Source organism: Python bivittatus, unplaced genomic scaffold, assembly GCF_059951505.1.
Source record: "Python bivittatus isolate LINGU-HERP-01145 unplaced genomic scaffold, Pbiv_v1 ctg000580_np1212, whole genome shotgun sequence".
NCBI lineage: Eukaryota > Metazoa > Chordata > Lepidosauria > Squamata > Pythonidae > Python > Python bivittatus.
This window is the reverse complement of record NW_028277087.1, coordinates 18951338-18979233: the sequence shown is the minus strand read 5'-3', so window position 1 is coordinate 18979233 and position 27896 is coordinate 18951338. Positions and strand designations below refer to the sequence as shown.

Here is a 27896-nt window from a genome sequence, read left to right as displayed (position 1 = left end):
CAATTAGTAGAAAGATTTAAAATTGATAAAAGGACATATGATTTTGAATGTGATAAAACTGTATTTGAAACTGAGTTATTACTAATGATGAACAACTTATTGCTAAAATGCATAAACTTTTGTTGAGATTTGAAACAGAAGATGAACAACTTAAAGATTGTATGATAAAATGGGCTAAATTTTTGGATATTATTTATGTATGTGTTTGGTTTTACTGTATTTTTACACTGTTTTTATTGTATTTTAATTAATATTTATTTGTTGTTTTATTGCCCAGAGTCACTTCCTCGTGAGATGGGTGGTGTCTAAATTTGAAATATAAATAAATAATATAATATAAAAATGGAACAATGGGAAAGTATGTGGATGAAAGCATTGAAATTTACATTATGCTATAATCTTAAAGAGAATTTTTATAAAATTATGTATCGATGATATCTGTCACCGGAAAGATTGTCAAAAATGTACAAAGGGACTTCAAGTATATGTTGAAAACGTGAACAACAAGAAGGGACTTTTTATCATCTTTGGTGGACATGCAATAAAGCTAAAAAATTTTGGACTGAAATACATATATTAATTGAGAAGATTTTGAAGATTAATATACAATCGAAACCAGAGACGTTTCTTTTGGGGGTGATGAATAAACAATTGGAAAGATTTTATATATGATAACTGCAGCAAGATTTTTATATGCTCAAAGGTGGAAAGACTCAGTATTACCATTACCAATGGAAGAATGGATGGTAAAGTTGATGGAGCTAGCTAAGATGGCGAAATTGACAGCTTTGATTAGAGAAAAGACATTGACTAATTTTAATACTAATTTGGGAGGTTGATTGAGGTGCTGGATTTTTAATTTTTATATGTTTTTATTGCTGTGAGCTGCCCAGAGTTGTTTTAAGATGGGCAGCCATACAAAACTTAATAAATAAATAAATAAATAATTTTAAATTTTTCTAGTTTGGCTTGTCTTCCTTGTAAGACAACATTAGGTCAGGCCCTAAAGAATAGAGCACAAAACATGAACCTGGGTTCAAATTCCAGTTCTACTATGGATTTACTGGGTGGTTTTGATGAAGCCAATACCCCAGAGTTTGAACTCCAATTCTAAGAAATGGAATAGTAACTCACTTGACAAAATTGTTGCTGCATATGCTGACTGTAAAAGTGGTAAAGCGCTGTAAGATCTACAGACAGACCACCATGTGAAAGCATTGCCCATTTATAACAAGCTATCTTCAAATTATGAATATCTACATGTTTGGTATTTCTGCTAGATTAATCTGAAGTATATGATATACTTCCAAAATTCCAGAAATATAGGTGCAGTTACCAACGTTTATCTAGAGCTATACTTTGACTGAAAAGTCAGTTGGACTGAAATAATTTAATGAACACCTCTAAACCCAAAATATTTAAAGGCAGTCCTTTCTTGTTCTGTTCTTACAGCAAAGAAGCAAAGTTCAATGCTCAGCACAGGCCTGATATATATTAATAAGGTGTTAAGGACAGGTGCCAGTAATGGAAATATTTCAGAAAAAGTCAAGAATTATATATTCTTATGCATCCTTAATGCACAATTGTGAAATTTTCTGCAAAAATGAATCTAGATGCCTGCTTAATTTGTTATATTTTCACTTGACAAATTTCTGAGTAAGTCAGGAGTAGAGGAAAAGTAATTTTCAAAAATAGAAAGTCAAATCAACAAGAAGTCAAAATAACTCATTACATATCATCAATTCCATTTTAAGATAGCTTTAAGACATAAATAGACTATAAAGAATAACTGGGCTATACATTATCTAGAACATATTCCATGTATTATTTCAGTACTTTCTGTTTGGTCAGTGCCTATACTTAGAATTTATAGACTGGGTTCATATACTGTACTAATTAATAATATAATTTGTTTGCTTTTGGCTGTCTAACTAATTCTGGCATATTCAGCTAATATGCTTTGTCAATCATGGTTTGTGACTTTACCCATAGCGTATAATTGTTCAATGTCACAAAAAATTAAGACTTCAAAAATAGTTGTTCTTGCCCCAGGATCATCTCAACACAGTAAAATAAATAAATAGTTCCTTATTAAATACCTTTAAGTCACTTCTTCTGGTTTAATAAGTTACTTATTAAAAGATAAAATCAACATATATTTGTAAGCTAAAAGCTGCAGAAAAAGCAGAACAGAAACTAAAAATCAAGAAATAGAAATAAATAAAATGCATAGTAAAATTTGTAATAGTGTCTTAATACATTCAGAATATTAACTGTCCCATTCTTGCATTGTATCTGGATCATGTAGAAAAGTTTTTATATTTCTGTATTTCACATAGAATAATTGTTAGCATGTTAATTTCCATTTTCACTAGTTACCATCTCATACCTCCTTAACTCAAACATGAACTTTCCTGAGCCAGCATGGCTACCACACATGCCCAGAAAAAGACACAGCTACTTTAAGGAGCAACCAACAGATACAGGAAAGATATGTACAAAGGATCTGAAGCAACTTTGCCCACTTCAGATCCAAAATGCACACTTCACAGTTGGTGTGTGTGTGTGTGTGTATGTATGTATGTATGTATATATATATGTATATATAAATTCTCAGCACTATATAGGAATGTTGTCTAAAAATTACTCACAATTTGGAATCTGCAAAAGATCGAACTAAACACTGGTCCTTTTTCACTAAAATGTCATCACTGCAGCTGGGGGATAAGACCTGGAGATTCAAGTAAAACACATAAGATTGAGCATTGTTTTCCATTTTCCGTTACCTTTTCCATTAGGTAAAAAAAAAAGCATATGTAAACAAGGTTCCAACTCTTATGGCAACTCCCAGTCGCAATACTTAATTTTTTAGAAAAAATACAATCTTAAGTAATCATTATGAAGGAAGATAATTTTGTCTCCTCTCTTTAGAGGTCACCCAATAGCATAATAGTTAATATTAAATTTAGGACAAGAATTTGTATATCACACTATATCACACAAATGGAACTTACTGCCACATAAACACAGTAATTGCCCTATAAATGTAACAGTGCAATGAAATCTGATCTAGCACCATTCTCTTGTACTTAAAGGAAAGCTGTGGAAGATGGGGAGTCAGTTACTGTCCAGTTCTAACAACACTATTGGGCTTACTGTCAATAATAAACTCTATTGCTTTCTCTGAAAGATATAGTTTATATGCCAAGTATTTCCCTGATGATACAAAGGTCCTAGATGGAGAAAAGTGAAGAAGGTGGAGAAGAGTGGATTGGGATCAGGAGAAACAGACAGAACTAGGATTGAGCTATCTCAGGATGCGATGCAAATCCATATGCAATGCTAGCAAAAAAAAATTTACTGTATGAAGTGTTTACCCAACAGTTGAGCTTTATTTAGGTTTAGAATATATAAGATTTAAGCATGCAAAATTTTAATAATTATATGATTAAACTGAAACATTTCTCAAGCTTATTTTTACCATTAACCTATGTCCCGTTTAATCTTGAAGAAATTTCTCACTTAATTAAAGCAGAACTAAACAGTATTATGCAATCAAGTAGTTGAAATGGGTCATTCAGGTCACCAATTCCACCTCCCAATTTAATGTGGGAATTGAATTTGCGATGGCACTTACAAAGGAGAAACAGCTATGGCTTACTTCCCTAGTTGCATATATGGAGAACATCCATGGAAGTTTTATCAAGCAGATGATTCGGCCTCCAGTGGGCAGCATCTTAATATCATCTAAGCTATACTGTGAGAAGATTGTGTGGTTCTTTGGGGACAATACCACTTGGATTCATCCCAATCTACCTACCTATTCCATTGCACTTCCATTCCATTTTTTGCTTGACTCCTAACAAAGAAATTAAGCAAGCAAAGCAAAAAAACTGCTTGGCTTTTAAGGGCCTCTAAAATATCTGCCCTACCAATAATCACTGTTTTTTTGTTGGTAGAGTTCCCAGTATCCTAACAGAAACAGTGGTAGGGACCTTGTTTGCAACATCATTGGACCTGACTGGTTTTAATAAGGATCTGTCAGTGTCCAGTGTTCTACATTTAGTCAAGTTTATGGAGAATTATTGCTGGAAAATAATATTGGGAGGTTTCTGCACAACCCCTTAGGAAGTATTCTGGGGGTCCCTACAAGACTGTGCCTATTATTTAACATCCCTACCTAGAAGAAACTGATCCAACATTGGTGACTCATTTACTGATAATCTCAATAATGGACTATTCAATTACCTCTTCATGGAATGACTCCTGAAGACAGTTCAAAAATTGCAACTGCTCAGGATGCAGCAGCATGGCTATTCAGTATGTATGCATGTATGTATTTATTCATTTATCACATTTATATAGTCACCCGTCTCAAGTGCCTCTAGTGCCTCAAGTGACACTAGGCAGCGTACAATAACAAAATAACAAATGGATAAAAATAATCATTATAAAAGACCAAAAGTGATTATTAAAATGCAAACATTATCAAAAATTTTAAAATCATCACTTTTTGAAGCTTCCACATTATCCCCATCTTCAACAGCTTCAATAGAGGTTGACTATCTCTGAGTCCAATCTGAGGAGCTCATATCATGTAATGCTTTACTTGACCTAAGGCCAAACTATTTACAAGACTGTCTACTCCCATGTAACTCATTCCATGTTCTTAGGTTATCAAAAGAATCCGTTCTTTTTTCCTCTTTACGTCAGGATGTATAGAACAATGTCTCAGGGCAGTTGCATTGTGATCTAGTGTTGAAGGACATTACCATCAGTCCATTGCCACAGACAGATCACTCTTTGATTGCCCTCTGACTCTCTGGGACCACCCACCTCCACAGGGAGAAAGGGCCTGTTAGGTTGGCCCTCCTTGGGCAACTGATGGACCCTGTTGAGTTCCAGAGGAAGCTTGGTGTTTTTCCCAAAGACCTGTCAGGCAGCTCAGCCGAGGCCTTGGCTATAGTCTGGAATAGGCATGTGACTGAGTCCCTGGGCTGGATTGCTCCTCTATGGCTTCTCTCTGTAAGCCAATCCTGGGTGCTCCTTGGTTTTCTGAACAGCTCCAGTAGATGAAACACCAGAAGCAACACCTGGAGTGCCACTGGAGAAAGACAAAGAGTGAATCCAACTGAACACAACTAAGTGTGTATATTATGGTGATAAGGGCAGCCAAATGTTGCTATTTCTCTGCCCTTATTGCATCTGCCATTAGCCAACCTACTAGGGGTGGCTGGATCACAGGATCATCTGCAGGGCCCAGGTGAGGAATATTCAGCAATCTGGCAGACAAAGTCATTCAGATTCGCTTGAACTTTGACTAGGTAAGTCCAAGTAAGTTGCTCAGGCAGAGTTTTGTGATGTTATCTGTTACACCCAAGGAAGTAGACAAGGTCCTTCTGTCTGTTAGTCTGGCCACCTACTTGTTAGATTCTGGACCTTCCTAGATTATTAAGGCAACTAGGGAGGTGACCACAGGGTAGGTCCATGAGGTGGTTTCAGCTTCTTTGAGCGAGGGAGTGGTCCCACCAGCTTTGAAGGAGGCAGTAATATGTCCCTTCCCCAAGAGGTCATTGCTGGACCCATTTTAGTCTGGTTTCAGAGACAGCACTGGTTGTGCTTATTGATGACATCTGACAGAGCCAGAATGGGGGTGGTGCGTTCCATCATAGCACTTCTTGATCTTTCAGCAGCTTTCAAAACTGTTGACCATAGTATTCTTCTAGACCGGCTGTGGGCATTTAGGAGTGGGAGGCATTGTGCTCCAGTGGTTCATTTCCTTCCTCAGCGGTTGGATCCAGTTGATGTTGTCAGGAGGGGAGAGATTGCATCCACAGCCCCTTACATGTGGGATGTCTCAGGGCTCGATGCTCTTCCCTCTCCTGTTTAACATCTACATGAAACCACTGGGTGAGGTCATCTGCCAGTTCGGTATCATCAGTATGCTGATGATATCCAGCTCTAAACCTCAACCCTGTGCTGCACAGGTGAAGCTATTGATGTATTGACCCAGTGTCTAGAGGCTGTTTGGGTCTGGATGAAGGGGAGCAGACTTTGGCTCAATCCTAACAAGGTTGAGTGGCTGTGGCTGTTTGCTGCCCCCCCACTAGGGTTGGGAATGTTACCATTGTTGGTCTTGGATGGGGCTGCACCTCCCCAGTCAAGACTAATGTGCAACTTAGGGGTTCTTCTGGACTTGCAGCTACTACTCAAAGAGCAGGTGGCAGCTGTGGCCAGGAGGGCCTTTGCACAGGTTCACCTGTTATGCCAGTTGCACCCTTTCCTCAACTGGGATGCCCATCAGATAGTTACTCATGCCCTGGTCACCTCACAACTGGATTAATGCAATGTATTCTACATGGGGCTGCCCTTGAAGACCACCCGGAAGCTACAGCTGGTTCAAAATGCAGTGACACGAACAGCAACAGGCATCTTTCGGTATGCCCATGCGTCACCACTGCTACATGAGCTGCATTTGTTGCCAGTTGGCTTCCAAGTGCAATTCAAGGTGCTGGTTATTACCTATGAAATGCCACGTGGCATAGGGCCTGGATATCTGAGAGCCTGCTTATTTCCAACCGTTTCTGCCCACCCAGTTTGTTCCAACAGACTAGGTGCACTCCACATCCCCTCTATTAAATATTGTCATCTTGCGGGACCAAGGAAGCATGCCTTCTCTTCCAGAGCTCCATCCTCAGGAACAGCATCCTCCCAGAGATAAGGACAGTAACCTCTCTCCTAGGGTTCCAGAAAGTTCTTAAAACTTGGCTTTGGTCCCAGGCCTGGAGTTAATATATTATTATATTTTGGGGGCCCTGTTTTGCTTGATTTGTGTTGCTTTTAAGACTGTTTTAGTCCAGACTGCCTGTGTGGTTTTACCTGTTACCTTTACAAAAAGGCTCAAAACATATTTACTTAGGCCGTTCACTTTTGTTTGGTGCTTTTATATCTGTGATACATTCACTCATTCATTAATTTATTGGATTTAAATGGCTCTCCATCTCACACATGTGACTCATGTGTTAATATTGATGGTAGGGATGATGTATTGTATCTCTGTATGCTGCTACAACTGTAAAGGGAATGGAAAACATATAAATCAGAAAGACAGGCAGACAGAAACATTTGATTTTTGTAGAATATCACCATTTTATTTGTTGGATTTCTATCCTGTTTTTTGTCCAGGAGCTCAAAGAAGAGCCACAGAACTCCTCTAATTTTACCCATAATAACCCTGTGAGGTAGGTTAGAATGAAAAAGAGTGGTGGTCCCAAGTCACCCAGTGAGCTTCTATGGCAAAGGTTAGATTTAAACTTGGGTCTCCCCACTGCTAGTCTAACACCTTTACTAGCTTTTAGAATATATTTATAGGGATGTTCAAATGAGAATTGGAGGAAGGAGTCAAAGAGTTTTTGACATACTCTCAGAGACAACTGACATGAAAATAAGTTTCACTATACTCTATAAATTACGTAAATTTTAAATAATGGCTGGCAGCTTTTGAGCTAGAAAGAAAAGTACAAACCTGAAAGAGAAAAACATTATGCCCCCAAAATGCAAACTTTTTGAATTTGAAAAAAATTTCATTTTTGTGTCATTATTAAGACTTTTAAATACTTCTTACTCACCAAAGCTGGATACCACTCTGCCTTTTCAGTACTGGATACCACACTGACAATTTTACCAAGCAATTCATCATTAAGACGTCTCTTATCTTCCTCTTCCTCTTCACTGCTTTCTTCCTCCTTTTCATCTTCATTACTAAAAAATTAGGCATATAATGATTTACACTGACAGATGTGAAAGTAATACTCAAAAGGAGACTATAACTTCATCATAGCCATTGGATTTTGAGCTCAGTGTGGCAGGGGCTCCTTCTTGGCAATCTATTTTGTGGGAAATGATTTAGCAAAGAGTAGAGTGTTAACTCTACAAAGTATCATCAGTAGAGGTTCTGGTGATAATTTACAAATGTTTCTGAAAGGAAATATTGAAATGGGAATTGGGAACCACTGGATTTATGTGCTTCTACCCATACGGTGAGCTATGATGGTTTTAATCTAGAGCAGTATTTCTCAATCTCAGCAACTTTAAGATATGTGAATTTCAACTCCCAGAATTCTCCAGCTAGCATGCTTGCTAGGGAATTCTGGGAATTAAAGTCCACACATCTCAAAGTTGCTGAGGTGGAGGAACACTGATGTAGAGGATTTAAGAGCTGTCCTACTGCTCCACTCAGGAATATGTCTGCCTACTCAGATTGTCCACTGTTTAAGCTCTTACCCTCTTTAAAATAATGGAATACAGTATACCAATTAGGAACATGCATGAAGAAATAAAAAACAGATCTGCTCTAAGGAAAGCTAAACTCACAATTACGTAAATAATTCACGCTATATAAATGTGACAATTTTGGCATAATTTATTCCTGTACTATCAGACACTGAATAAGAAGCATATTTATAGGAAATCCTACCTTCTGTTCACTCAAACATCTTTCTCCATCACATTTTAAAGCCTTTCAAAGGGACAAGGGACTAGAAACACATTTCTAAGATACCCTATAGCATAGAGTATCTTAGGGGAGATGGGTGGCATATAAATTTAATAATAAATAAAAATAAACAGACATCTAAATTTGGGAGAATTTAGGAAGACATCTACTGTTGCTAACCACATAGGTTCTGCATGCTTCTGCCACTATACTTGTCAGTCCAGAAATGACACTTGAGCTCCCTTTTCCTTCTTTACCTCAGGAGCTGTTCACAGATTGTAAACATCAGGCCCAGGACTGCCACTTCCTGATCTGAGTCCAAAGTATTATCAACCAGTTAAGCATTATCAACCAACTACTTGTCAAGCACTTTTTGAACCACAAGTAGTTTTATTGTTTACACTAACCTGACCCTTCTCCTTTTTTTGACAGATATATTGACAATAAAGAGAATCTCAAAACAGTGTCTGATATGATAGAGTGCAGACCTGCCATTGAAATGAAAACAATCCCACCAAGCACAACAAATTGTTCAAATCCATCTGTGTGCTTGAATTTCTATGCAATCAGACACATAATTACCAGTAGACTGCATGATAATATCAAGTTCAATCCTCCAAATTGTCAAGTACATTTCTGCAGATATTCTTTGTGCAAAACATGTACAATTACTGCTGAAGGATAACTCATCCCAATGCAGGGGATAGATATAGCTGCCAAAGAAAACCCATACAAAATATGGCATCATAAAAGTCACTCACACAGGAAGAGAGGATCTCCTTCCTCTATTCGATTTCTTTCCAATTACAGGTGTTCCAAAGTGCTCTGGGTTTGTTAGCGGCAGTTGGTCAAGTGTCTAAGGAAGGAAGTTAAAAAAGACCGTTTGCTGATTTTTCAGTAAAAAGTGAAATAAAATTTAAAAAAGAACTGTAAAATCCTACCTCACTTTCAGCAAAGTGCCTCTCACCCTTCAAACACAATGAGGTCCGTCTCAATGTCCTCTCATCACCATCATCAAAAACTAAACAAAGCCAGAACAAAATTATTAACAAAATAGGAAAGTATTTTCTAAATAAAGCTAAACAGAAAGCATAAAGTATTCTAGTATCTCTTAAGTATAAATTATTCTATTATTTCTTATGCTTCAACTGTTCTTTCAACATACATGGAAGTATTAGAACATCTACCATCAAAGTATGTAAGATGTAAGGCTTTTGTAAGCAAAGGCACCCCCCATCCCAATAATCATCTCTCTCTTTAAAAGAAATATATTGCACATGTATCCTGCTCTTTCACAACCTTATCTCTCCTGCTCAAGTTGCTGATCAAGTCTTCACTTACTTGATCTTACTAAGATTGCAGTATTTGGATAAACTATTCAAAGATTAATTTCAGTTTTCTACAGAATAAACCATTTTTGTGATGTTGAACTATATCTTGGCTTGCCTCCCAGCGCTGTTTGTGACCATGAACAGTCAAAAATGGGTAACACATATATATACTGAAATTCTGCTCAGCCAACAAGGCTTATGAATAGCACAATACAGAAGTGCTATTAAGAGAAAGAGAAAAGGCATAATTAAGTAATGCATCAGACATGTATGGACTTAATTCCACATTGGCTTGGAATTATGGAATTGAAATTGAACACATCTGGACTGCAAAAGATAATATATTATTCTAATCCTGATCACATTCTACAGTACAATTTACATACCCTTCATGAAAGTATGAAGCACAAATGTTTGAATAACATAGAGCAGTCTTCCTAAATCAGATGGTTCACAGTTTTCTTAAAATAACAGAGATACCCAGCTGAGGCACATAGTAGTAAAATCAACAAGAAAAAGTATGTGAGTGTGTTTCATAAATACGGCCAACCAACATGTAACATGCCAGTGTGAAAAAGTAATTGTCCCCTTAGATTTAATAACTGGTTGCACCACCTTTACATGCAATAACTGAAAACAAACATTTTCTGTAGTTGATGGCCAGTCTCTCATATCACTGTGAAGATGTTTTGGCCCATTACTCAACTAAGTAACTCCAACTAAATAACACTTAATGCTTTCCTAGCACGAACTGTTTATTTCAGGTTTCCTATATAAAACATTTCTATGGGGTTTAGGTCTCGACTTTCTTAGTCATTTGTAAACAAGGAAATGTTCTTCTTAATCCATTCTATTGTCGATTTGCTTGCATCTTTGGGATTATGGTCATGCTGCATGACCCACCTGTGTTTCAGTTTCAGCTGACTGATAGATGGCCTCATATTCTCCTGAAAAATTATCCCATATAAAGCAGAATGCATACTTCCTTCCGATGGAAAAACTGTCAGGGTCTTGAGGCAGCAAGGCATCCCCAGACCATGGCACTATCACCTCCATGCTTGATATCCTAAATGAAGTTCTTATCGTGAAATGCAGTTATTTGTTTCTGCCAAGTGTAACAACACCCATCCAGGCTGAGAATTTTCACTTTTGATTCATCTGCCTGTAGAACATTTGTCCAGAAGTCTGGCAGAGTTGAGATGAGCATAAATTTTCTTGTTAGTGAATAATGGCTTCTGCCTTACTCTTCCATGAATCTCATTTTTACCCAATACTTTTCTGATGGTGGGGGCATGAACACTGAATTTAGTGAATGTGAGAATGGCCTTCAGCTCCCTAGGTGATGCTCTGGGGTTCTTTTTGACTTTCTGGACAATGTTATACTGCACTGTTGGAAGTGATTTTGAAGGAAAGCTATTCTCTTTTGTCCCAAGTCTTCTCCACTTCTATAACTGTGGATCAGTAGAACCTCAGAGCTTTAGAAATATTTTCATTACCTTTTCTAGACTGATAGGCATCAATGACTTTTTTGATAGAGGTCTTCAAACACTGCTTTTATGCTCCTACAACCTATTTAGCCCTAGAATGATATGCTTCTAGAATTTACCTATCTAAATGAGTTGTTTGAACTGAGGGAACAGGAACAGGGTTAAGGTTAGATTTAATATTGCAGTTTCAGTGTTTCCCAATTGCTTCACAAATGCATAAACACACATGATAGCTCAGAATTATCCCCATTTATGTTATGCTGTCCAGAGTCACACTGTTTGAGTTGGGCAGCCTAGCAAGTAAATAAATAAATAAATACCCAAAGTAAATGCAAATAAAGCACTGGAGAGCTGAAAAAGGGAGAACCGAAAAACATTTCCTATTAAATACAACTGATCCATTTCTTTCCAGGTGTTAAGTTATTATTAATAGAGCTGTGCAAAGCATTCAAAAAGGTGTTTCACAATATGTATGAGCACAATGCATTTACTTTTAAATTGTTAAAGCAGCAACGTCTTTTGCAAGACTCAGCTGGCTGCTTCAAAAGCTGTTCCCAACTATAAACATGCATATGAACAGACAACAGTTCTGCTGGGATTGTCAACTATACAAACTAACTGTGCATGTATGCACATAGGAAGTCAGCAATAATAGGTTTTGAAGTAACTGTGCTGGCTTGCAAAAGATGTGGTTGCTTTAGCGATAGGAAGAAAAGTGCTTTGTTCATACAGAGACATGAACCACTTCTGTTCAATGCTTGCCCACCCCTAATTATTAACAATTCCAGCCTTGTTCCTACAGAAAGTCCCAGGCAGCTCTCGAGCTTATTTTACCTTTGAAGAAATGCTGTGAAATATAATGGCTTGCAAGGTGGTGGAGAAGCTTGGACCGGACATTGAGCTTAATGGTCTACAGCATTCGAGATTTGAACCTGCCCCCGCCCCTTATCTAACCTTTGAATCACTTCATCATATTTTGGGGCCTGGCTATTTATTCCAGGGCAAAGTAGAGGGGTAAAATCTGCTTAATACATTCATAGCTAAACTTGAACAGAAGACGTCTTGTATCACAGCTCAATCTCTTTAAACCCAAATCCCAGTCCCAGTGTAACAGAGATAGACTAATACTGTGAATGAGATGCCACTCCTCTGAATCCATGTTTCTGCTGTAAAAACCCCATTTCCCAGAAATGGCGTTAAAGCTGTATCCTGGTTAGAATGACACTGCAACCAGTTACTAAAGTATCACATGGCTAGAAAATGTATTCCCTCTGGCAATACATCAAATTCATGCTTTTGTCAATCCTCCCATCTTTCTAGAGCTGCAATTCTATACATGCTAGTATGACAGTAAGTACTACACATACATACTATACGTATAGAATTATGCAGTCCAAAAAGAGAAAACCATGCCATTACTGGAACACAAATGTTCAAACCTTTGTGTGTTTTTTTTAATATTAATTGTGAAGTTCAGATGTAAGCTGCATCCAATAATGAGCGTGAATTTTCTGATCCACACCACTTTTATGCACCTACCTTCACAAACCAAATTGCTATCTTCATATAATCTATTCCCCTGCCTAAAAATACAATCCTATATACATAATCCATGGGAGTAAATTCTACAGAGCTCAGAGAGGCTTTTTCTGAATAGGATTCTTAATACGTCTTTTTTATGAGTCTCTTAAATGCCTGTAACAATATCTGCTGTGAGGAATTTTTCAGCAAAGGAAAAATGAAAATAGACTAGCAGTAAGAAGAAAAAGTATAAGTGAAAAAAGAAAAGAACCATAAATGTAGCAGAAATAATAAAAGGAAGAAAGAAAGATTGAAAGGAAAACAAAAATAAAAAAAGGAGAAATGCAAAAAGAGGAACAGAGGACAATATAAGGGAAAAAAAGGAAAGAAATTGAGAGGAAATAGAAACTGGGCATATAGAAATCAGCAGAAAAACATGAAAGGACCTAGCTTTTTAACACGACATTTTATTTATTTTATTTATTTTCAAATTTGTATGCCGCCCATCTCCCCCAATGGGTGACTCTGGGCGGCTCACAATAATAAAAAAGAAGAAAAAACACAGGACTCTCCAGACATGGACATAATCTATAAATAGTTAAAAAACATATATTAAAAATGGCCTAAAAACCTCCTATAATTTGGCCCCAAAAAACCTGTAAGATGCTGAGGGGGGGGGGACAACCCCTCACCCTACCAGCCATCTCCACAGGTGCGGGCCCCCCTCTGGCCTCCAGGCCTTCTGGCTGAGCCAGGATTTGATCTCTTTCCTGAAGGCCGTGAGGGAGGGGGCACACTGCACCTCAGGCGGCAAGATGTTCCATAGGGCGGGCGCTACAGCAGAAAAGGCTCTCTGCCTAGACCCCACCAATTGAAATTCCTTGACGAGTGGGGTCTGCAACCTGCCCCTTCTGCTGGACCGAGTGGGGCGGGCTGAGATGACCGGGGCAAGGCGGTTCTTCAGATAACCTGGTCCCATGCCATGAAGGGCTTTAAAGGTGATGACCAACACCTTGAATTGGACCCGAAAACAAACTGGCAACCAATGCAGCTCACGCAACAGGGGTGTTATACGTGCCCTCCTAGGGGCATTAAGAACTGGTCCGTGCCGCTGCATTCTGTACCAGCTGTAGCTTCCGGATACTCTTCAAGGATAGCCCCATGTAGAGCGCATTACAGTAGTCCAAGACATACCTGCTTTTTGGTTTATTGCTGGCCTTCAGTATATTGCCTGGCTGAATCAAGAAACAACAGTATCCCTTGCCTGCCTCCCACCCCCTTGCCTACCAATTGGATGTGAGCATCTTTAATAACCACTTCCTTGAGCAAAAAATATATGCAATGGATTTAAGTTGAGGATTTAAGGAGCAAATATCCTAGGAATATAGGGACAAACAACAATCAAGTAGAGCGCTGGGTCCCAATGCTTTGTTTGAGGCAATGGAAGCAGACAGGTTTGGAGTATTGTGCTTGGAGATGATAGGATAAATATCATCTTTTCTACTCAATCATCTTTTCTACTCAATCATCCTTTCTACTCAAGTGAATATTAAAGGAACTAGCAAAAATTTTAAAAGGCCAAGAGTGACTAAGATACACACCTTGCATAAAATGGGAACCTTAAAGTTATTTAAACAATATTTAAACTGATTATGACTTCCATTCCATTTAAATAAGTTTTAATCCAACTCAAGTGAAAAAAAACTCAGGAAGGCTAGGTTATTGCCAAAATCTATACTGTATTCATTGCTGGATCAAATCTACTAACTTTGGGAATGATGTTGACTTAGAAGTTAGGAATCAAATATCTGTTTTTCCCCAACTAGACAAGTGCCAGCATATTCTTTTCTTACTAGACCACAGAAAACGGCCCTAGTACTTTGTTTTTATTTCAAAAAAATTAGACCAAGATTTAACTATAAGCAATATGAAGAAAGAAAGAAAGAAAGAAAGAAAGAAAGAAAGAAAGAAAGAAAGAAAGAAAGAAAGAAAGAAAGAAAGAAAGAAAGAAAGAAAGAAAATCAAAACCCATAACTATATGCTTTAGGGCCTGGATATCTGAAATATTTGCATAGATTTACTTAAGAGTAATACAAGATAAATTGATCGGTTGAAAATTATAGTAAACACAGACTCAACTGAAGAACTAAGGGGAAAAACAGTATTCTGATTAAAGTATCACTACTGTATTTGTACGCAGTATGTACATTGTAATTATTTTCTGAAGGATATGACTTTAATGCAGCAAATTTTCACTCTACAAGAAAGCAAGGGAAGAGGAAAGTATGAAAACATTTACTCGGAGTTTGTACAGAAGAGGATCAAAAGATAATTTGAAGCCCTAAATATCAAAATATTTAGCTACATCAAACTTTACAAATCCAAGTTTTCACCTGAAAGCCAATTTTATTTTTTTACTTTTTAATACAATCCTAGAAGCTGAATCTTACTATCACCATGATGCCATCCATGACACTTGCATTAAACAGTTTTAGAATGTTTGTTATATTTTTCCAGGAATCAGTATGTGGTGAAGTTTAAAATTTGCTAAGTATGTAGGAAACTAACCAAAAGATGCAAATTACAGATAGTGTTCATAGAATAGGAAGAGTGTTTTACATGTTGCTGACAGATAGTTACATGGGTTTGCAGCAATAACATAATTTAATCTGAAAGCTAACTGAAAACCTTTAAAAAAATTTGTCATGTCATGTGCTTATAAAATGGTCTACAGTCAGCAATGGTTCCAGAGACTTCACACAACTAAAGCTGGCTAATAATCAGCCATATCACTGCTCCATTTAACACAGTGTTTCCTGCTAAAATGTCAATCATCTCTTGCTATTGGCCATACTATCTAGGAATAAAATGACCTACTTCAAAGGAAAGTAGTCTCCCCCCCTCCCCGAATCAAAATACTGTACTGTTAAAATGGGAAGGTCATGCTAGAATCACTGAAGATACATTAATAGTGTCAGATGAATTTTATCAGTCTAACTTCCTTTTTGTAAAGGGTGGGTATATATTAAATTCAGGATAATTTTCTTTTCAGTAAGATAACAAAAACATTTAGAGATTTAAACTTGGAAACATGCCTAAGGTGGAATTCCATTAATAGCAAAGATTGGATTGTGAATTTTCTGCAAATATAACGTGTGCGATAATGTGTGTGACTCAACAATTGCTCAAGTCCCTGTTATTAGAAAACAAGTGAGCTTTCCATATAAATACAATGCTGATTTTCATAATTCTATTAATATTTACTGTAAATACTAATTTAGCTTCTGAAATAATGTCTAAGCTTTTGGACCAGCATTATCAAGCCAAAGAGACTGAAACTTCACATATTCAACAAATCAGTTGCGGAATCAATTTCTTTCACTGCTTTTATTATACCAACAGGTTTATTTAAAACCATGATTATCCCTAGGCTAAAGGAAGTGACAGAAATATGAATAAAATCCTCTATTTTGATTTTTCCTGACTTATGTTCATCATTTATGGACTAGAAATGAAAAAAAAAATCCTTATTCTTTGGAAACTATTCTTGTGGATCAGTGACCAAATGTTTTATCTGAGATGTCTGGAAATACATGTGACTATTGAGACTCATAACCAAATATATCCCTTCTTTTGATTCTAGTGTATCAATATGGAAAAGACAAAAAGTTTTCATGAAAAGTTATAGATTTTCTGAATTTTTGCATATTTTGCCACTGAATGTTATCAGAGTGGCATGTTATCCTACTGATACATAAAAAGAGTAACTGAACAAGTAACACTAAAATTTAAAGCTGTTTTTTAAAAATTTTATAAACAAAATCTTTTTATAAACAAACAAAATATATAAAACTTCAGAAAATCTGAAAAGAGGTAAACACTTTTGCATGGAAAAATATTGAAACTATTCCTTTCTTATGTTTTCAACTTTTATATACTGCTAAGAGATTATTTACAAATGGGTTAAACGATAGCACAAGAACTCCATAACATCCATTCCAAGACAGAGGAATCTAACAGCAGAATTCCTGCCTCTCATGTAAATATTTTGTACATATTAAACTAAAGACCTTTTAAGATATGGTAGGTTTGTTAGGTTCAGAAAGTAATTTTAATGTGATTGAGCAATCAAACAATGGAGTCCCATGCAATACTAACCAGTAGACATGTGCAAAACCTAGCACTCTATTTCCCCTTCAGACCATTCCCAGTATAGAATGAACTTCCAGAAAACCACCAGTCCATTCTCAGAAGGGCATGTTCTCAAGAAAAATAGAGTACTCCAGATTTTTCTTCTACATTCCACGATGACCTGGAAAGTATTTGTTGCACATTCTTACTTTCCAACTACTGATTATGTAACTGATGCTGAAGATCAAGTGAGCCTTCAGATCTAATGAAAGCCTTGTCTCTCTTGTCCAGATTAAGATGGCACACTTATTCTCCTGAAATGTAAAATGCTTTAAACAAACCTAAAGTCCCCTTTCTCAAGTACAAACCATTGCAGCGTACTTAGCCATTTCCTTTATGCAAACAATGTCTGAGTATACATAAAATTAGGCAATTGCTCATGAGAAAATAGATGTGCAATACAGAAAAGAACGCAACCATATCTCAATGCAAGTGAATTACTCTTTAGTAATAAAAATAAAATAATACTTACCTACAGTATACCAGCTGGCATCTGTCAGTTTACTGATGACAGCTTCTTGAAAGGTTCCATCAGGCATCTTTGTTTCAACAACTGCACCAGCCTAAAATGATAACATTTATGTTTGATGTCCTATTGCAGATTAACTCTTTTATTTAAATCATCTATTAAAGTGTTTCCTTAGGAAAATGGGAGTTCAAGAACACCTCATTGTCCTCATGTGAAACCTATGCACAGGGTAGGAAGACACTGCCCAGACAGAACATGGCAAAACAGGCTGGCTCCAGGTCAGCAAACAAGTGAAACAAGGCTATATACTCTTCCCCTTATTTATTCAACAAATATGCTGAAAATATACTGAGGGAAGCTAGATTGAAAAAAAGATGAGCATGATTTTAAAACTTGGAGGAAGAAACATTAATAACCTGTGCTATGCTGATGACACTACTTTGATTGCTGATAACGCAAATAATCTGAAAGCTTTAATAATGGAAGTTAAGGGGTACAGTGAAACAAACAGGACTAAGATTAAATATAAGGAAGACCAAACTAATGACAACAGGTACAACAACCTGCCTTAGAACTGACAATGAATATACTGAAATGCTGGATAACTTCTGCCTCAACACTCACTCAAAGTGTTGGCCGAACCTATGATGCCAATTTCCCTAGGTTAAAACTTGGAGTCACACTTTTGAGTCCCCATACTGCTTATAACAGTCAAGGAGGCTCCATTAACATGGTCCATCAGTGTCTGACCTCATCTCTTCCCCTTCGGTTAAGGCTAAAGAACTGATATTTTCTAGACAGCGTATTTAGGCTATTATCATGTTTATTAATGAACAGGTTGAACCACCTTACCCTCTCTATCAGTATATCATCTCTCATGTATCAGAAAAGTAGTATTAGCAAAATAATCTTACATCCATCACTTGAATCAGTCCAGTGGGTTAATTCAATACATTAGCTTATTTTCTCATAGCACATTCATATTGTCTCTCAATAGTAAAAATTATAGTGATCAGTAGAAAGCAACAGTAAAGCATTAAAAATATAACCTAAATCCTCAATCCAAAGAACTTTTGACTTCAACACAGCTGTGAAGTATAAATATGCTATCAAAAATGAAGCTATACTATTGAATTTAGGAACTACATATCTGTTCCTGAATGAAATTGTTCCATGAATATGTGCAGTGAAATAAATTATAATATTTTTAATGATGTTCTTTTTTACTGGTAATTTCTTTCCTATTTTACTAAAATAGTTATATCCTTTTTTGCAACATTTGAATGAAAAAATATGCGTGTTTTTTGGAACCAAAGCCAAATCAGGAACTATACAGTTTTATTTCAGTCATCCCAAATAACTTTTAAAATCTTATCAGTATAACTGAAAAAAATATGTTATATACATACCCTTAAAGGTCCTTTCACCTGATCATCTTGCACTAACTGTGTTGAATTATCTTGCTTTAAGATCACCTAAATATTTTAAAAGAAATTTCAAGGAATTTTACTTGTGCAATATTAAAAGAAATTATGTGTAGTTTAACCTTGCTGAGACCCAGACTAAAACATACTTTGTTCACAGGACCCTCCCAATGAAGAAAGGGAGAGTGAGCATCACTGTAGGCTAAAGTTAGTGAAAATAATTTAATTTTTGCCAAAAGGAGACTTCAAGGTATATAGGGCTATTCAGCAGATGCAGCCTATCACGAAAAGAGAAAGCCCAGATTGTCCCCATCTATACCAGCATGCAACTTAGAATTTCCTTCCAAATAAGAGTTTACTAAATTATATGTCAACATATGCTAAAAGTACAAAATAAATGTTAATGTAACATTGGAGCTTGAACAGTTTACGAGTAGGTAGCATTTCATAGTTTGCCAAATGCCTATCAAATGAGAAACCACTTTACACTCTTAACAGAAATTTGTCAAGTTTAACAGATTATGTTTGCCAAACCAACAGTGCACACACTATAAGGGCCTATCAAAAGTAAGCTTCACTGAATTCAGTGAGGCTTACTTAAAGGAATATGAGTATAAAATTTTAATCTAAATCTGGTCCTTACAAGTGACACTTTAGCAGACAATAATTAAGAACCTCATAATTAGCTACAAATGGGCTAAATTCAGATATTCCTTCCTACGAAACGACTGAGCAAATACAATAACTGGGCCATCCATTCTTTATTTTGAGAAACACTGCAGACAGAACCAATTAAACATATTAACAATCCAGGAATTCTGAATCTGCACACTGTTTGTAAGTTTATATCCTGTATTGAGATTAGAAAGACTCCATACATGTGAAACTTCAAAACAGCTTATGTCAATTTTGCAAAGATTTCCAGAACAGTAATAAGCATAAATGAATATTAAATATTGATAGTCAGCGTCAGCCTGTTTGATTCAGACAGAGGAAGCTACTCAGGGAAATTCAATACTTGGACATGCTATTTATTAACTGAGGTATCAGAAGGAAGTAACTGACCATTCATACAACTGAAATTTAATGAGCTATTCTGTAACCTGGCAAACTATCTCCATGGAGGGTCTTCCTTGGGGCAATAATCATCAGGAGGGCACATTCTTTGCATGCTCAGAGGATCCAGATTTAGTCCTGGTGTGTTCAGCTAATAGTTTCTCAGAGAGAAAATTATATGAAAATCTGGGTGCCATGAAAAACTATTGCCAGCTAGACAATACAGATCTAGACAAATTTATTGCCAGAATTTGCACAACACAGATCCCTAATGGTCTTTTAAGTTCCTATTCATTATCATTTCTGCTTACCTTAACTTTCACCAGCCTTTTCACTGTCTTAATTTTTGCCTCACAGAAAGCACCCCGATATTTGGCACTGACATCAGTCCCCACTGTTAGGTAGGCAGGCTCATCTGCTGCCTGAAGAAAAAGCAGAAAGATCAATTAAAAACAAGGCTGAACTGACAGAAGAGTTCAAACACACTTCTCAGATTTCAGAACTATTAGTCCAGTTTTATCATAAGTAACACAGCCCAACAAGTAACAGCTTTAAAATCACTAAGGATGTCTCAGCTGATAGATTTGACAATAAAATACTTTGGTTTTGGAGAGGCACATGCGTGCAAACTTCTACCATGATTTTTTTTTTAAAGGCCCAATTTTTATTTTTAAAAACACCAGTTTACATCTCCCAAATAAAGCACATAGAGCTATCTATGTCACAATTTGTAATATAGTAATGTTACAGATGCTAGTATAGCAGCCCATAGATTAGAAAGTCCTACTACATTTAACAGCACTCTCTCCTAAGTAAACATGTACTGGGCTTCAGACTTAGTCCTACAGTCAGGATGGTAATTATTAAAACACAGTGTTTCAATGAATGAACAGCACACTGTTATAAAACAACATGGTAACATTTATACCACAATAAAAAAATGTTCTTTCAAAAGAAATCTTGAACATTGAAAACAATTTTCACATTGGGAATATCTATATACTTGTCAACGTCAATTGTATATGTTGAATAATATCAGCTCCGCACCTATCACAGTCAAAATGGGCAAGTAACATCAGAAAAACCAACAAAGAATCTGTCAATTAAGGCACAAACAGAGTTTTACTTCTCTCCCCAAACCTAGCAGAAAAAGTATATTTTCAACATACTATAGGAATTCTTTCTTTCCTGCTACTGTAAGCAAATAATATATATCAGACTGGCCCTGGTCTTGTTGGTTTTCCGGAAAGGCTAGCTGTGATACGGAGCCTGTAAAGTGGCTGTATTGTTAGTGAAATTGACTGTGCTCTCCTACTGATTATGTTTTTTATGTTTTTAATAGTTTTTAATGTGTTTAATTTTTTGTTATAGCTTTGGTTATTTTTTGTATTGTATTAATTTTAACTTTGTAAGCTGCCGAGAGTCATGTATGTGAAACAGGCAATTATATAAATTTAACAAATAAACAAATAATGATTTAAAAGTTCAGTCTTGCTACTTATTTTATTGCTAAATGTGTAATTTGTAAATACAGCAAAATATATATATATATATACATTTCAAACATGAATACAGAAATACTGGAAAAAAACAGGTGCAAAGAATCAAAGTTCAATATCTGTCTGCATTCTGAAATTCTGATTGCTCAAATGCAGACATTTTCTTCAACGTGTATAGATAAAAATGATCTTTTTATCTTACAAGAAGGGGAAAGAAGGCGTTGTCCTCCATGTTTTTAAGGACCCATTTGCCCAGGTACTACTTATCTACTTATCTCTGAGAGCAAACTTCAGAGCTCTTTGTATGAGAAAGAACTCAGTGTCCAACATGGAAGAGACTACTACCTGATTTTGCAAGTTTTGACAGCTCATTGTTGCCACAGTAGCTCAGGATGTGTATGGAACACAATGATATCCTTTTCATATTTTCATTTTAAAGGACATAAGCAAAATATTACATCCTCGGAGTAGCAAATGAAGAGGGAAGGGTAAGACAGGGAAGGCTTTCACCCACTCCAAAACAGACATGGAGATTTACCTTCATATTTGAAGGTTATTTGAGGGATTCCAGCTCAAAGTGTTTTTGTGTACCACAGGTGAAGAAAATCTGGAAGCAAAGGGGAAAGAGATTATCAGATTCATCAATTTCAAAGAAAGATCACTGACCTCTTAAGAAGAGAATCACTTATGAAAACTGTGGTCAGTTATTAAAAGCACTGCCTTTTAGTGCTATAAACAGCATCCTCTAAAATTCTAGAATATTCATACCAGCATAGCTTGCATTTGAAAAATAAGAGAAAAGTACTGAAAAGGATTAAGTGGTCTTTTGGAGTTCTGGTGGAAGAGGAATGGATGCCGCTACATTCTGCCTTAGTTCCTCTTGCTCGTCTCTACTTCCTTTGTATCAATCACCACTGTTGCTCCCTCTTTCTTTGCAACCTGTTAGGAAAATAAGGGAACTCCATATACATGCAAAATATAAAATCTATGGAACAAGGAACTGCTCAGGTAATAGGTCAAAAATTACAGTCATCTGTCACTGCTCGTGATTTTTGAATCTGAACCCAAGACATTAGCTGTGCAAATAAAGATTAAGCTCACAGACCAGTCTACCTTTTCAAGTAGACTTTCAAACTATTTCTGTTCATATTTACTCCACATAAGTATATGTGGAGTGGGATTTACTCTCAAGTTTACATGGGACTGCAGCAGTCACCCAAAGTGCTGCTTTCTCTCAATGTGTGACAATAATTTGGGTACTTAAAAACAGCTTTCACTCCTTTCTGGTAGCACCAGTCTCCTTCAAATGATTCAAGGCCTTTCCCACCACTTCCCCATATGGTGTTGCCTAGTGGCCTGGGCCCCTTCATATAAAACATAAATTTCACATGCCATTTTCAAAAAGTATACTCTTCCTCCATTACAGTACATTTGTTCTCACTTTATTCTGTTCTCACCACAGAAGGAAATGTTTCCCTATCCCACAAACCCAGGTCTTCCTCCAGCAACAAAAACTGTGAGCATCCTGTACAAAAGGATCCCAACAAACAACCCCTTCAGCTCAACCTGGAGATGTCTCCTGCCCCCCAAAACAACTCAGGGACCCACCCACCCCCACACCTCCCAGTTTCTGACTGTAATGGTGGGATAAAAAGAGGGCCTGAGCAAAAGGGGAAGGAGTGGAAGAGGGGCTAACTAGGTGAGTGAAACTGAGATAGAAGAGGAAGGCAGGAATCCGGTTATGTCCCTCCGAGAAAGATTAGTACGACTGACGAAGGTGGAGGGAACGAAACCTGCAAAGAAAGACAAGCCAGCCCCACAACGAAGCGAGGCCATCCTGAGAGGTGGTCCGAGGGGGGCAGCGGAGAAAAGCTACATCCCACCCCGGCCCATCTTCTAAGTGAGGAAAGAGGAACACTGGACTAGTTTATTCCCAATAAGGGCAGAAGCATAAATCAGCCCCCCCCACACACACACCATTTCACCAACCCTCCCTCGCTGTTGTCCCCGTCAGCCAACCTTCCGAGCTGAGGAGGAGGAATGCATCCCAATCCCAGCCTTCCCCGTCCTTTCGAGGGATCGCGAGTCAGTCGCCGTCGCCGCCCCCGGACTGAGGACGGATTCCTGCCCGGCCCCCTCTCAACTCCACCGCTTCGCTCCCAGTCCCCTCCCCCCACCCGCTTGCAAGCCCCCCGCAAACTCACTGCTGAGTGCAGTCCACGGCGGCAGCCCTCCTCGCCCGGCGTAGAGCGCGGGCGCCCCGGCCGAAGACACCGTCCGACCCCCACCAGGAACAAGCCGCGACAGCAGCGGCCAAGAAGGAGGAGGAGGGCGACGACGACGACAGCAGCAGCAGCAGCAGCAGCAATAGGGGCTGTCCCGCCTTGCTCCGCCTTCCCTGCTCCTCCGCCCCCTCGGCAGCCCGGGCTCGGCGGCTCCCACTCACTGACGGACCGAGTGACACTCTTTCGCCTAGCGCTGCTCACCACCCAAATAACAAGCTGTTGAGCAGTAGGGGCGCTGCGCGGCCACTCATTGGCTCCGCCCCTCGCGCGCCCCCTCCGCACTCGTGACGCTCGAGGGGGGCTTGCCCCTCCCTTATTGGGTGCTTCGCGTGCCTCCCGCCTTTCATTGGACTGCGGAAGAGCGTCTCTGGGCTGGCGATTGGGCAAGTGGGCAGGCTTTTTTTTAAAGAGAGAGCGAAAGGGGAAGAGACTTTTCATTGGCTTAAATCGTAGAGCAGCCAAGCCCTGTTGGACGCCCGGACTTTAAAAGGGAGTGAAGTCAAAGTTTCCACCGGTCCCTCCCTCTTTCCTTTGCCTCTGATTGGAAACAAGCGAGAATTTTTTAAGCATCCGGATGTGAAGCCCCGGACGCCTGGATTGGAGGAAGCCCGGCGGGGCCGGAAGCTGCGACGAAAATAAGGGGGAAAGTGGAAGTTGATTGGGTTGCTGGTCTTTCGTGAAAACGGAAAGGGGAGGGGTGGAACCAGCGAACAGCGGTGGCGAGCGAAGGCACCATCCTCCTGATGCGCATGCGTTTTTGGCCCTGGGGGTTTATTTTCCTTTACCGTCCTCTTCGCCGGCGCCATTTTGTGCGCCGTTCAGTCACGTCTTAAACCTGTGGGGAGGGAGGCGGAAAAAGAAGGCAGAGCAGCTGCGTCGGATCTGCTAGCTCGTCTGAGGTTGCGAAGCCCCTTTGAGAGCCGGCTCGGTAGGCGAGACCCTGAAAACTTCGCTCTGAGGTGGAAAACGATAGAATTCCGTGGCGGCAGCAACTAGAGAGGAGGCGAAGATTGTGACGACCATTACGGAGGAAACTGGTTCGTAGGCCACGGCCAGCATTACGTAGGGGGGCGGAGCGCCGAAGTGGAAGCTGAGTGTGACGTCTGGATTGGCGCAAGCGCCGTTGGGTGGGCGGAGTTTGTGTTTCTCCTTTTCAGGGGAAAGTTCTTTCCCTCTGTGTCGCGGCGCTGTTTGAATGAGTTTCGTGGACTCCTCGTTCACGCTGCGAAGTCTACTGACGAATAGACAGTCGTCGTTTCATGTCGTCAAGAGGGTTCCGTTTCTTATGTAGGGTTCTCGACAAAGCGAATATGATGAAACGATATTTGATGCTCGTTATCTAAGCTTTGGTGATGGAACTTCGGTTCATCGGATGCACGGAGTGCGAGGCTGTTTCGTTCGTGGGTATTTTGCGGTCAGGCTCTCTGATTTTTTTCCTAAGCTAAAAACGTTGAAAAATACCATTACAAATTGATTCAAATAAAATCAGGGTGATGAGGAAGGCTCTTTTAAAGTAAGGCAGTCATGCCAGTTAAGGAGTCAGTGCATAGCGTGATCTCTTCCAGAAGCGCTGGCCGCCGACTCCCAGCAGCCCCCTAGCAGGGCCAACAGCAATAGCGGTCCAAAATGTGCGGGTGCATTAGATTGCCTGATCCTGCTTTATCTGTCCGTTGCCGCTTCATGAAATTACAGCTGCCAGTTAAAACAACTGCAGAATCTGTGCAGAAAACCCAGAACTCATCATGCAGCATTTAACTGTGGGCCCAGAATGTTCGGTTGGCCGTTGTTGCCAACGACACCACTTCTTTCCCCAGGCCAATGGCACAGCAACATCCTAGTTATCAGTTAGGTTAACCTTTTAACTTGGTAGAACTGCAGGGAGGATTCTTTCTGCGTGTGATACTGCCCATACCAGGTACCAAAGAATCAGCTAAGGTCATTGGCAAAGTGGCATCAAATTGTTGAGGGAGAAGCCAGAAGGAAAAAGACCCCTGCCCCCCGAAATTCAAATATAAACCTTAGCCATGCCTGCATGATACAGTCATGCCCAATTTATGCCACTTCTGCCCTGTACAGTGCTGCCCCTTTTCCAAATGTTGAGTTCAGCCCACAGCACAAAAGGTCCATTCCTAGACAGAACAATAGTTTGACTCTGGGATACTCCTCTATTAAATCCTGAGATTGGTGATATTTTTCCCTCAAATGTTGTGAAGAATTGATTCATATTGAATCAATAGAAGTGTTTCTCCACACAATTTGGTGACAGAGATGGTTGCTTCTTATAATGTAAGTGCTGAATTAGTGTTCTAATTGTTTTAGTCTTTCCATTCAGTTATTTACATTATATAGAATACTGTGTTGTGAACAAATATTGGTGCTGAAAAAAAGTAGGGTATAGGACATAATACATTGAGAAGGGGAATACTGTATTCTGTTTTACAGATCTGACACTTAGCACCCAATTTCAGAAGCAAATCCTTAAGCATACTTTTGAAGTATCATTAAAGTACTTGCTTCCAAAGGCTTTACCCAGTGAAGTGGGTGGCTTGTTTTATGACTGAGATGCCTGTTGGATGCCTTTTTCTTTTAAGTATGCCAATTAAAGTATTTTTGGAATCATGGTAATTGTAATTTGTGATGAAAGACTTAACAGCATTGCTTGATGCACTTCATCTACATGTCTTGTAAGCCCTGAAAATAAATTAGTACCATAAAGTCACAACAGCAATAATTCTGAGTTGTATCCTTACAGCCTACAGTAGCTATGAAAATGATTACGACAGATCTTTTAAATGTTTAACTATGAATATGCTTATTTGGTTCATGCTATGGTAATGGTTAATAAAGACTTTGATCTCCTTGCTCCTGCAAGCGATTAAGGCTTCACTTACTGATTGTACTGGTTCTCATAAATCAGGGAAGCAACAGGGCAAAGAAAATGAATAAAACTTAGTTTTTGTTTTCCTTCTGTTTTTCATATTGTTTTACAATGGAATCAAATAGTAATGATGGAAAAGATAATAATTGGAAGGAGGGGATATAGTTTTCTTTACCATTCTTGTAGATGGTGGTGAACACATTGAGCCAATTTTGGGAATATTGCATTTCAGAGGTAGAAAAAGCAGATTGAATTCCATTCCAAATTACTGTTAATAGTACATTGCTTGCAGAATATAAGACACCCAAACATTTGGTTTGTACTTCTACAAAGAAATTCAGGCAGATCAGTGATATAAATTGGGCAAGGTCGTATGGTCAGAGTTAGGATTTCTTTCATAGATTCCCCATCCCATTTTCAGCAACCGTGGTGGAGTATAGTTCCAAAGTATGCAGAAAAGGAGTCATAGGCCATGCAGATTCTTGCAATCTTCTTTACCCAGTCCTGTTCTGCTTGTCCTGTCTTCAGCAAATCACTGTTTCCTAATCTATTTATCTGTATGTTAGGCAGCAAACACTTTGATCTGTAGCTGTTTACATATTTCACACAGCAACACCTAGGTAATGTCCTTTCAGTATCTCTGGATAATAGTTTTAGCAATGACAAGCTGCCTACTAAATTTCTTGCAAATCAAATTTTGTTTTACAAGAATTCATAATCTCAGTACCAGTAGAGGAACACTGTAGAAGTCAATGCATGCTCTTGGCTTTCATTTTATTTTGCTTGTTTTTCTGTGTTGTCTTTATATAACACATTAATTGCATTTCATCATAATTTTTAATTGCATATATACTCATAACGTTTTTTATGATAGTGGCCAATCTTTTAATTTGCCCAATTGATACTGTTCTCAAACTACATGAGTATGACTTGTCAATTCACCATAGCATCCTGTTACTTTATAATGTGAGATTGTGGCTTTTTGATGTATTTGTAATATTACACTTTTCTTCAGTAGAAATGTGTCTATGATTCAGATTCAGTCTGAAGAATAAAGTGACATTTTTCAAGGCTTGAAGCAACAGGAATTCTAAGCTGGTTTATGAGGTCCAAATGAGAAATTTCTGCTAAAATTATAGAAATGTATACAGATAGATACACCCTTCAAGACTGTGATAAACTTGATCAGAAGAGAAGAATTTCCATTATATTTAAGTACAGTGAATGACTATTAATGTACGATGATCATAGAAATAAAAAT

The 27896-nt window shown here is 38.3% G+C and overlaps 1 protein-coding gene across 3 annotated transcripts in view; it reads right to left on the bottom strand.

The window, feature by feature from the left end:
• The window catches only part of ARID4A (AT-rich interaction domain 4A), a 62871-nt gene extending 38891 nt beyond the window's left edge, over positions 1-23980 (bottom strand). For 2 of the 3 annotated variants that reach the window (XM_025177701.2, XM_025177700.2), the window contains exons 1-9: positions 23677-23980; positions 22011-22079; positions 20285-20395; positions 18903-18968; positions 17497-17587; positions 9436-9515; positions 9256-9350; positions 7629-7761; positions 2652-2731 (exon numbers count right to left, since the gene is read on the bottom strand). In XM_025177701.2, the coding sequence (XP_025033469.1) occupies positions 2652-2731; positions 7629-7761; positions 9256-9350; positions 9436-9515; positions 17497-17587; positions 18903-18968; positions 20285-20395; positions 22011-22016 (662 nt within the window). In that variant the 5' untranslated portion in view covers positions 22017-22079; positions 23677-23980. The remainder of the gene's footprint in view (positions 1-2651; positions 2732-7628; positions 7762-9255; positions 9351-9435; positions 9516-17496; positions 17588-18902; positions 18969-20284; positions 20396-22010; positions 22080-23676) is intronic. The other variant, XM_007422455.3, reaches the window with a different exon arrangement.
• Positions 23981-27896: the final 3916 nt, after the last annotated feature.